We start from the raw sequence: 12,251 nt of genomic DNA, 5'->3' as shown, positions 1-12,251 counted from the left end.
TCCAATTGCCCAGAAAATGATGGTATATTTTTATATTCTTCATCTTGAATAAGTAACTGTTTATAATCATAGTCTTTGATACTTATTAAGTAGTATTTCATTCTTAAGGCATTTAGCTAAAAATTTCACATAGACCCAGTGTGTCCCTAAATATGATGGCATTCTCACTGACCTGTAGGAAAAGCTTAAAATACTATAATTAAAACTGAGAAGTTCCTATCACACGATGGGATGTTCTTCCAAGATTGTTTCTAAGTCAGATATCAGTATTTCTTTTCCTATGATGGTAGCCCAGTCCCAAAGTGAATGTGATTTGCCCAGAGACCTGCCCCTGCCCCCATCTGCACAGTGCTCACTTAGAAATACACCCACAGAGTGGAATAGTGGTTAGGAGAGATTGTTGAATCTCTGTCATTCTCCATCATGCTCCCTTTCTTACAAAGAACTGATGATAAAGCTTGCTTGTCTCTGGTAATTAGCAGCCTGAGAATGTTATCTACATGTGTGATATATGTATGAATAAGGAGGAATGGTAAGGACTACAAACACTCTCCAGATAAGTCTTTGTTTTGTTTTTCTGAAACAAAGTTGAAAACTATACCAGTCTTTTCTAAGCGTTATTGATTGCCATCGAAGGTTTTGGAACTTACTAGGGGAACAGAATTGTCAGAGACCATCACTACAGAGATTCATTTTCTTTATTCCAAAGCTATCCTTTCACATTTTGAGGGTTCTTAGTAAATTATTATCTCTTTGTAAGAACTTTTTTTTTTTTTTTTTTTTTTTTTTTTACTGATACCTAAAGTAGGCATTCCAGGGGTGCCTGGGTCACTCAGTCAGTTGAGTGTCCAACTTTGGCTCAGGTCGTGATCTCATGATTCCGGAGTTCAAGCCGCACATCATGCTGTCTGCTGTCAGTGTAGAGCCTACTTCAGATTTTCTGTCCCTCTTTTTCTCTCCACCTCTCCCCTGCTTGCACTCTTTCAAAAATAAACATTGAATAAAATAATAAAGTAGGCATTCCAAAAGTACTTTTTTTGTTTGTTTGTTTGTTTGTTTGTTTTAATAACTCCCATTAGGACTTTTGCTAATCTGGGGTGCCTGAGTAGCTCAGTCATTTGGGCGTCTGACTCTTGATTTTAGTTTAGGTCATGGTCCCAGGGTCATGGGTTCGAGCCCCGCATCATGCTCCGCACTGTGAGCATGGACCCTGCTTGAGATTCTTTCTTTCTCTGCCCCTTCCCCACTCGCGCATGTGTGTGTGTATGTGTGCACATGCACGCATGCTCTCTTTCTAAATAAATATTTTTTAAAAAGATTTGTTTATTTGGCATGCTTGACTTCATGATGTTTAGAAGAAGTTGCAGAAATTAATTTGCAGTAGGTATTTAAATCTTCATTCTCTAACTAAATATACTTTAAATATGGCTCAGGTGCACTTATTTGCCTTTCACTGTCTTCTGATCAGAATTTTTAAAAAATAGTGTTTCAAATAAGTTAAAATGGCCCCCGCCATTTGATTAGGAAATTTTATTAAGATACTATTTTTCCTTCTACTTCATTAATCAAAAGTCACTGAGAATTCTAATCCATAATTTCTCACCTTTAGCCATACTGACATTTTAGACTGGGTAATTCTTTGTTGTAGGGGCTATCCTGTCCACTGTAGGGTGTCAGACAATGTTGCTCCCCTCCAGGAGGTACCAGTAGCACCAACCCAGACCAGATGTTTCCAGGGGACAAAATTTCCCCTTGTTGGGAGCAACTGTTCTGATATATGCATAATACACGCTTCCAAAATCTTCAGTGGATGTATAGCATGGGTTGTGTATGCTTTTCTTTTTAATCTGATTCTTTCCTATTCTGTTTATATTTTTTAAATGACTATAGGTTTTTTTATCTATTCAAGAAACTTTTAAAGAAAGAGAATATGAAAGCCTTCTGTGCCCACCATCAAGCCAGACCCTAATATTTTGAGGGGTGTACACAGTAATTGATCCATATGAGATATTTTTTTTTGTTATTGAACCTTCCAGATTTACAGAAGACACTGTGTGTGTTAAAAAAAAATGTTTAATATATAGATCATTTTTTACCTTAAAAAGTGTTAAGTGTTACTTAAGAAGAATTGTGGTTTAGAGGATGAGAAAGGAAAACCCTACATTTAAGTAATATAAAGGTTTGTTAAGGGCTTTCCTAAAATGCTGTGTTTCATAGGTGTCTGAGCTTAAGGACTCCCTTAAGGTAAAACGTTTTTAGTGGAAGAATACTGAACATTTGTAGAATTTGAGTAAAAAGTCTAGTCACTCTTGAGAAATAGAAAAAACTGTGCAATTTAGAATCTCCCCAAAGGGACAAACTTCCATACTTTGCTGGGTGAAGTACTCCTGCATTTCTAGACCTGAGCTGCACAGGAACGAAGACCTTAGACCTAAAGCGAAACCACAGCCTGGCCTTGAGATGAGCCTGCGGCCACTGTGACAGTGTCCCCAGCCAGGTTCTGCACATCTCTGTGAGGGTTAACAGGGAAGGGGAATGGAAGTTAAGTGAATTAACAGCTGGAGAAGGCATTCCATTCAAGTGTTCACACCTTCTTTACCTGTCCCCCTTCTCTCCTAGGCCTTTAAGGAAGCTTTAGCTACAGTGCACATTCCTTCTCTATCCCAGCAGAGAACAGCCCTGCAGTTCCTCAAAAAATAAAAGCAGACAGACATCAGTGAGCGCTGTTACACTAGCCTGAGGACAGACTTTTTGTTCCCTTGTGTCTCACACAGCTTTCCATTGGCTCCTGCTCTCCCACACCTCTATAGGATTAAGAAGTAAAACATTGCATTTTATTTCACCAGTGTATGTGTACCAGCTAAGCATTCAGTTTGCATACCCAATAAGACAGCCTGATAAGTAGTTACAGGGTAGATTTAAGACTTGCTCACCAGGTTCCAACATTTTAGAACTAGGGGAAAGTTTGAGAAATAAAAGTAACTTTAGGGACCCAAAAAGGTATAATTTATAGAGTAGATAATAAATGTAGAAGCTTATTACCCTAGCAACTGGAACTAACTTATAATAAGGAGTCAAAGATAGTTTAAATTCATGGATGATGGAGGCTCTATGGAGTACTATTATGTAGTACTCAATATCTTTGGTAAAATTTGGCCTCTCAGACTTTACATAGTATTCTGAATCCCCATCTGTCAAGATGTTTTTCTTTGACTTTTTTTTTTTTTTAATGTTTATTTATTTTTGAAAGAGAGAGAGAGACCAAGTGTGAGCTGGGGAGGGCAGAGTGAGGGAGACACAGAATCCGAAACAGGCTCTAGGCTCTGAGCTGTCAGCACCTGGGGCTCGAACCCAAGAACCATGAGATCATGACCTGAACCAAAGTCAGATGTTCAACCAACTGAGCCACCCAGGCACCCCTTCTTTGACTTATTTATTGCCGTTCATTCATTCCTTCAACAAACATTTATTGCATATCTACTATGCACTAGACACTACAAATTATCTCCCTTTTTACCTTTCTTTACTTTTTTTTTTTTTTTTGGTAGCATGGGGGTTGGAATTTTTACCTCCAGGTTCTTTTCTGTCGGTCAAAAGTTATCAGTCTTTTAGAGCGAGGAAGTCAGAGTTGCCTGCAGTGTCAGTGTCCTCCAGAGCCAAGCAGAAGTTATACGTGTTTATCTTTCTAGCACATTCATGAATATTCTCTCCTCTATCTATCTCTCTGGCAGCCAGTTCTGAGTCTTAATCTACTATAATGGAAATTTGGGGGAAAAGAATGAGAATTGAAAAGTATTTCCTCCTCCCCCCGCCCCCGACTTTTCTACTAAATTGCTACAACCCTGTGTATTTGGGGGCTGGAGAACAAGAAGTCATATTTTACTCATTCTTACCAACGAATCCTTTTTATAATTATCACTTAACACCATGGTAGCCCCTGCAAAACCAAGGTAAGAAAGGTCTTAGGAGCTGGAAAGGGTGGAGCATTTGAAAGAAGTTTTCAGTTCATTTGTTCACAGATGATTATTGAGGTCCTACCATGTACCAGGATGATGTGCCTAATACAGGGGTGCACTGATCTAGAGCAACCCCATCCCTTCACTTAATTGGGCTTCCCGTCTAATAGAGAAATTAGACCTTGAGTAAGAGCATAAAAACATTTGCCTTTTCCACAGTGTTGTGTGGGGCTCAGCTTTGGAGTGCCCTACGGAAGCATCTCTCCAGGCTGCCAACCCTGTTCAGTAAACAGGAGGATGAGTAAGAGAATCTTAGGGCAAGGAGAAACGTCCATCTGCATTTTGGTGTGAATGTAATTATGGCATTCATCTTACACTGCTAGTTATTCTTCAAAAATATTACTCAAGCAAGAATTAAAGTTAAATGTGCATATAATAAGAGGGTCAAGAGTGAAATATAGATTTTGTCTCAGAGACTATTTAAATATCTAGAAGATATTCAGCAAGGAGGCATGCCAGCCAGACAGAACCTGTAGCACAAAAGAGGAAGAGCTTTTTAGCAAATTCACTAATAACTCTTTCTTGTGAACTGTAATCATTTGCTAGTTTGAAATGAAGATGGTTCCTCTTAAACTATTGAGCAGAAGTGATTACTGATACTTAAGGGTAGAAAAATGGAAATAAGAGTGTGGTGAGTTACAGGCATACTTGCTAGATTCCTTCAATGATTTGGTGATTTAAATGCTATGAATTTAAATGCTCAAGAGGGCTTGCCTATAAAATGGATGTCACTTGAAAAACAGTTAAGTCAGTCATCAGATAATGGTATGTCAAATTTGTAATTTGAGGTGTTTCTCTTTTTCCCTCACTTTAGCTTGTCAAAATCCCTAAAAATGACCCCCCCAATGAAGTGCATACCTTTAACTTCTATTTGTCAAATGTGGGTAAGGACAACCCTCAGGGCAGTTTTGACTGCATCCAGCAAACATTTTCCAGGTAAGTACATGTCAAGGTATGCTGAAGGGAGAATACTTTTTCTTTGAGAGGTTTGTTTTTTTTTTTTTTTTTTAATTAAACAATAAAATCTATAATAGCCATTCCATAAATGTTTATTGAATTGAATTACAGAGCTCATTTATTAAGAAATATTGAGCACCTATGTGCTACAAATTACATTTGTCACTGTGGATACAGTTATAAAAATTTTAAGATTCTTGCTCTCAGGGATTTTTTAAGGTATAGATTTTTTATCTATAAAACATTTTTTAATTCAAAACAAGTTTAAGCATTTTTTTAAAGTTTGTATTCACTGTATTTAAGAGTGGCTTATATTAATATTCAAGGATAAAGGAGGGGGGAAAAAATAAATACATATCCCTTTCTTTCTTGCCTGCACAAGCCTTGTTTTAAGATAGATTTTCAAACTTTTTTATGCTGCAACATAATGGAAACTAGAAATTAACCCCAGGATAGCAGTCACTTCTAATTAAAAAAGGGGGGGTGGGCAGGGAGGAAGACAAGAATATATACCCATATATATCCCAGGGTACCATGGAACCCTTATCTACTCAGGTCTTCTGTAAACAATAAGCTACTTGTTTGACTCTTCTTTGCTATGGTTGTTTCTGATTAAAGAATGTGCCCCTTGAGGAGGGAGAGTTTGTTCTGCCCATGGATAAAGACAAGGCCTTAGAACCCGCAACATCCCGAGAACATTGAAATTGGCCCAAAGTGCCCCAGGACATCATCCATGCCTATCTCTCCTCTGTGCAGTACTTGAAACTGTGTAAGCGCTTGCTGTGCGTGGGAGAGAGGAAAAGAAAGCTGTGTTCCAGGGGAGCATGGGAGTCAGAGATACAAAATAAGACATTTCACTGAAAGAGTTCTAAATTTCTCTTCCCATTTAGGGTACTAAATAACTTTCTATTCTATCTTAATATGCTATTTTCCCTGAGTATATGTTAATTTTGCTATATAAAAGTTGCCCACCTCAAACATATATTCTTTGGTATAAATTGTATATGTTACAAATTATCTAGATCTTTCTTTACTGTCCACTGTGATAGCTACTGGCTGTATGTAGCTATTTACATTTCAATTTATAAAAATGAAATAAAATCGACATTTTAGTTCTTTCCTCACATTTACCACATATTATAACTCAATAGCCACATGGCTCGTGGCTATCATAGTAGACAGTACAGATACAGAACAGTGTCAACATTGCAGAAAGTGCTATAGGACAGCATTGTAAAAGATGACCGAAGCATCAAGTATGAGGGCCCTGAGTGATTGTATAGTTCAGCCCCTTCATTCCACAGATGACGATTTTACAGTTAGACAGGTGGTTAGTTGATGACAAGGCTGAATGAGAACTGGGTTCTCCTGGTCCAGTGTCCTTTACATACCATAAGGCGCACTGATTTCTAATGGTGGTGATATCACCTATTATGCTTGTCTTTAGAGAATTTTATTATAGTAAGAACACTTTGACCTCAAATTCAGCTAAATGTCCCATTAGGAATTCTGAGCAACAGTCCCCTCTTCAAAACCAGTGATAGCATCATAGGTAATATGGTTTCTCCCTCAGATCATAAATACCCTGTGTATTTATTTCTACCTTGCTTGTTTGGAGAATTGAGTTAAAGTCACTTACATCACTTACATGATGCAGCAAGAGAAATGAAACAGTTATTGTGAGAAAATTGGGTCAAATACATTAGTATGATCCAAATGTGTTTTATAAAGTATTATCCAACTATGAAAGTGTTTAAGGTGCTTTATAAAATGGTCTTGTATGGGTATAAATTGAAATTTGCCACTATGAAAACAAAAGCACTGAAGATTTCAGTTCTCACCCTGGCAAGCAAACTTTTTTATAATTTTGTTCCACCTTTTCTGTTGAATTGAATTTTTATTTTTCCCATGAATCTTGTCTCTCTTGTAGTTGTGCAGCCTCCTCCAGCCCAGAGGCTTCCTTATACCCCTTTTCTAGACTTACTATGCTGGCTGAGCTCAAACTAAATGCTATAAGTAGATGTTCACAAAATAGATACTAACTAATCTCCTTTCTTTGTTTTTACATCTCCTTGAACCTCACTTTAATCATATCTAAAATTCAAAATAACCTTTAAAAAATTCCTTAAATCTCTCCATTCACAGGCCTCTTGAACAGTAATACACACTCTATTACAGGAAACAGTGAGCTAGGCTAGAGAAAGACTCTAGGAATGTTTACATGTGTATGTCAAAGTATTTAAACTTTTAAGGTAGCTCAGTTGAAAAGGGATGAGTGGACAGTTCTACAAGAGAGTACCCCTTCTTGCCTGCAGGGTTTAGCTCTACTGTGTTTTCATGTAATGATCTGGTTCTTACTTGGTATAAGCTGTAACTTCATCATGATTGGCAGTAGGTTCAGCTTATTCTCACTGTGTAAATTACTTAAATAATTTGGTGGGAGATGTTGAAATCCAAACTTCCTGTCACCAGATCTTCATACTGTAGTTTTTCTTCTCACTTATTCTTCTTCTTCCCACTTTCTCTGAGAGTTAAACCTTCCTCCCTCCTTCACTTCCCTTCACTGGTCTTTCAGCATTCAGACATGTGCAAGTCTTTCTCATAAAAAAGAAAATAAGAGCAAAAACAACCACCCTCCCACTCACTGTGTACCTGAAATCTGGCTTCATTCCACACCATTCAGTGGAAACATGCACCCCCCAACAGGGCCTTGACCACCGGAGAAGCATCTATTGGATGCTTATTGGTTCCTATTGTTCTAGACTCATTGCCAGCATGTTACACTGTAGACCTCTCTGGTTCTTGAAACATGCTATTCCAATGGCTTCCATGACACACTGTTCTTAGAGTTTCCCTCTACCTCTTCAGTTATACTTTTTCAGCCTCCTGTGGTCATCTTTTCGTCTTCCTCTTGATTATTTTAAATGTTAGTGTTCTTCACAGTTGGTTCCTTCCTGAGACCTTGCCTTATTTCTTCAAAGTCATCATGTCCAACACTGAACTCATTTTCTCTCTTGTAGCTCTACCCCAGTGCCTCAATAAATAGCAGCTCCACACACCTAGTAGCCTAGGTATGATCTTTAACTTCTGTCTCTACCTGTGGCTAATCACTTATCAAATCCTGTCAATTCTGCCTCTCGTCACTGTCTGGACTATCTTTACTGTTCTGCATTCACACTGCCCTACACTGGTTCAAGTTCTCACTGCTTGCCAGTAATCCTTCAGTAGACTTCTAACTGGTCTCCTGCATTCACTTTTGTGCCCCCTACCTCCCAATCTGTTCTTCATCCAGATTGATCTTTTTACAGTCCAAATGAGATATTTTCTCTCCCCTGTTTTCAGCCTCTTGTTTTCTTGGAATAAAATCCAAAATCTATGCCATGACCTCCAAAGCCCTATATGACGTACTTCTCATGCCCTCTTCAGACTCATCTCTAATTGTCCTTTCCAACTCCCTTTGGCCAAACTGAAAACTTTCTCCACACTTCCCCCTGGGCCTGCACAGGTTGGTTATACTCCCAGAAAACTTGTGTCCTCCCTGCCCCTCCCCCTCCTTTCTAAAGGCGTCACTTCCTTTTGAAAGCCTCCACCTTGCCCACAATCCTGATGAAGTACCTTCCTGGGATTCCCTGTCTCTCCCCCCACCCCGCCCCCGTCCCGGCATCTATCACACTGTGTCATAATTTCTAGTGTGCTCATCCTTGTCACTCATTAGAGAGCTCCTTGAAGGAGGGACCACATCTGTCTTAGTCCCTGTCTCTTTCTGTCCCTTACACATTGCCTGGCATGCAGTCCCTGCCTAAAAAATATTTATGAGATGAAGGAACTGTTTTGTTTTGTTTTTTTAAATAACATTTGTACAGTTACTCGCAATTTATAAAAATTTTATTAATCCTATTTCTTGACATCATAACAAATCTGCTTCCAAGTAAGTTTGGAAATAGACTATCAGAGCTATAGTGACATTTTTTTTTTTTTTAATTTTTTTTTTTCAACGTTTTTTATTTATTTTTGGGACAGAGAGAGACAGAGCATGAACGGGGGAGGGGCAGAGAGAGAGGGAGACACAGAATCGGAAACAGGCTCCAGGCTCCGAGCCATCAGCCCAGAGCCCGACGCGGGGCTCGAACTCACGGACCGTGAGATCGTGACCTGGCTGAAGTCGGACGCTTAACCGACTGTGCCACCCAGGCGCCCCTTTTTATTACTTCTATATTCCAGTCTGTTTTAAGGCCATAGCAATTTCTTTTTAAAATACCAGTATAACTGTTACCGTGATCCCCTAATTTTGCCATAATACTTTGAAACAGAGCCATCTTCTAGGCCAGTGTTAATATGCATGATTTTTTAAATAAAAGTTTTCAAAAAAATATTTGCAAAAGCCTCTTGTCCAGAATGTTCTTCAATATTTGCCATACAAATAAGTCATCTTCTATAGAGATTTAACAAAATGGTAAATATGAAGGATACAAATGTTTAGGATCTTTGGGCTAATAAGAAATCCCAGTGTTGAACAATATTTTGGTCTTAAAATTAATTATCTTACTGAAAATAAAAAGCATTACAGTAGGTCTGTGTCTTCTAGTTAGTTCTAAAGCATGCATATTATGGTTTCTATAGGGGTAAACTAAACATTTTTCGTATCAGTGGTAGATAATTTTTTTTAAAAATGACAGAACTACAGTGCTCATTGAGACTCTGGTCTTTAACATAAATACTAATGTTTTTTTCAGAATTTTACAGATTTGGTATCTGAGAGTTCATTTTACCTGTTCTATTCAGATTATGAAAAAAAAGTGATATGAAATGAAGGAGAGAAATTTAAATATTTTAAATTTCAACATCTTAAGTTATTAATATTAGTTATTTCCAGATTGCAAAGCTATTATTTGGGCTGCTGATTTTAGGGTTATACAGCTCTCACTTGCTTTTAGTGTGCAAAATGAGGGATGTCTCTAACAAAGCCACTGTCTTACTTGACAGCTCTGGAGCCTCCCAGCTCAATTGCCTGGGATTCATACAAGATAAAATTACAGTGTGTGCAACGAATGACTCGTATCAGATGACACGAGAAAGAATGACCCAGGCAGAGGAGGAATCCCGCAACCGAAGCACAAAAGTTATCAAACCCGGTGGACCATATGTAGGTTTGTATAGATATCATTCTCCTTCTCATTGAATTATTGGAATAATTCAAGACCACTGTAGGTAAATACTGGTAATATTAATTTAATTTTAATATAGAATTCATTTCTAGAACATTTTAAATAACATGGTCAAAAATCCTCTCTTCTCTTTACACTGATAGTAAGTTCAACAGGTAGAAAATCCTGAATCCTTTGTTAGCTGTTTGTTATTATTTCACAATACTGGGATTTGGCCATGTTACTTTTGAGGTTATAATAGTGGTACCATTGTGTTTTCTTTGACACTGGGTGATGTCATTTCAGTGATGGACAGTATAGGTCTTGTTTTGCATTGTAGGGTTATTTTTACAGTAAAATCCATTGGTAGAATTTCAGAGGATCTTTTGCACAAGGAATTTTTATTGCAAAATATAAAATGTGCTTATAGCAAAGCATTAGGGTGATGCCTTTTTGGTACCTCAGTTGTGATGCCGTTTATGGATTCTCATCCTCATGTATCCATTAATTAAGAGTCTGCCCCAGCCCCATCATCTTTATCATCAGCTCACACAAATATCCATCAGAATGAAGGGAAGTAGGACCAGACCAGCAAGATGAATCTCTCCTTTATGAGCAGTGACCCTAACAATTTTAAAGAGTTGATTGACAGTGACTATTAACAGTAATAGGGAGAATTATCAGGAGTGAAGAAGAGCTCTTTGAGGCTTTGGTCAGTTTAATGACATAAGTCACCATACATAAATGATGAAAGAATATTAATTTGGAAATGTAAGTGCACACAAAAAGAGTCTCTTGAATAACCAAATTCTTTAATTAACATCTTTCCATGGTTTGGTTTAATTTTACTTCTGCATTTTCCCATTGCTGACCCAGCTACAGTACATTCAGCTTTGAGAAGCTCCACTGGTGTCTTTAATAAGTATTTCTTTGGAACACAGCCAGTGCTCTTGGGATTTGGTGCTTAGCTTAGATACATTTAGTTTGGTTTAACAACAATTCATGGATTCCCCAGGTATCTGTACCCATGGGGCCCATTCCCAACCCACTAAGTTACCAGCAGTGAGATTTTTCACCTTCCCTTTCCTGCTGAGTGAGGTAACAACTTCCAACTTCCTTTCTTTCTCTTTATGCTCACAAGTAACTTAATTAAGTTTCTCTGTAGTAGGCTAAATCTTAAATTGTTTTAAAAACACACACAATCTGGCACACTTAAGTACAAACTGTGAAATATTTTTCTACTCTGTCCAATACCACCATTTATAAACAGTGAATCAAATTGGTGTGTTTGACAAAGGAAAAGAAGACTGAAGCCATCAAAATGATTTTTTTTCCCTCTCAATGGAACTAGCTGAAAAACTTTACCTTGATTTGTTCCAAAGTCTGCAAATAAGCAGTGATTGTACCTTTCCATAGAATTATCCTTGGGTGTCCCCTCTGTTTGTGTGTTTGTTTGTTTTGATAGGGTCAGATACAGTTTATCTGCACAGCATGTTACACAGCAGACTTTTCAACACATAAAATCACATAAACCATACCCTTCAAGGAATTTTAGAACTTGCAGGGTTTCTTATAGGCATTACAGATAACTTACATACATTTTTCAGGAGTGACTACATAAAATTTGAGGTTATCTAAGCTTAAATTTGAACCAGATTACATCCATGCCATTCTCAGACAAGCTGGCCTCCCTCTGCACACACATATGTTTGCCCCACAGAGCCCTGTAGTGATATCTGCCAGCCTACGTGCTCCACTCTGCTTGTCCTCGGTGCCCCGGTGGCCCGCCAGCACAGTACAGTGTTCTTCTCTGGTCTTAAATCTTGTCATTAACCTCCTCAGCTTTTTACTCTCTGGGTCAAATAACCCCAGCTCCTTTTAACTTTTCTTAAGATGGCCTGTATCCCAACTCTTTAATTATTTTTATTGCCTCCTCTGCACTGCCTCCGTTTCCTCACCTCAGAATTCAAAACTTTTTAATTTTTTACTCTTCTTTGTTATGGTATATTTTGACCTTTTTCTTTTAATCTTATTCATTGCTAGTCCTTTACCATGTTTCTTTCTTTTAGGCAGCTCAGTTTGTGTCTTCCTGCCTTTTTCAGTACCTCCAAACTGACTCATTCATTACTTTGGA

General features: G+C 38.1%; 1 protein-coding gene across 1 annotated transcript in view; it reads left to right on the top strand.

The window, feature by feature from the left end:
- Positions 1–12,251, top strand: part of ELL2 (elongation factor for RNA polymerase II 2) — a 71,418-nt gene that overhangs the window by 37,758 nt on the left and 21,409 nt on the right. The window contains exons 3-4 of the mRNA XM_042944046.1: positions 4,831–4,952; positions 9,957–10,120. Coding sequence (XP_042799980.1) covers positions 4,831–4,952; positions 9,957–10,120 — 286 coding nt within the window. The remainder of the gene's footprint in view (positions 1–4,830; positions 4,953–9,956; positions 10,121–12,251) is intronic.

This window comes from Panthera leo, chromosome A1 (genome assembly GCF_018350215.1).
Source record: "Panthera leo isolate Ple1 chromosome A1, P.leo_Ple1_pat1.1, whole genome shotgun sequence".
In the NCBI taxonomy this organism is placed as follows: Eukaryota; Metazoa; Chordata; class Mammalia; order Carnivora; family Felidae; genus Panthera; species Panthera leo.
Note: the sequence above shows the minus strand (reverse complement) of the source record. Positions and strands in the feature narration are given on the sequence as shown.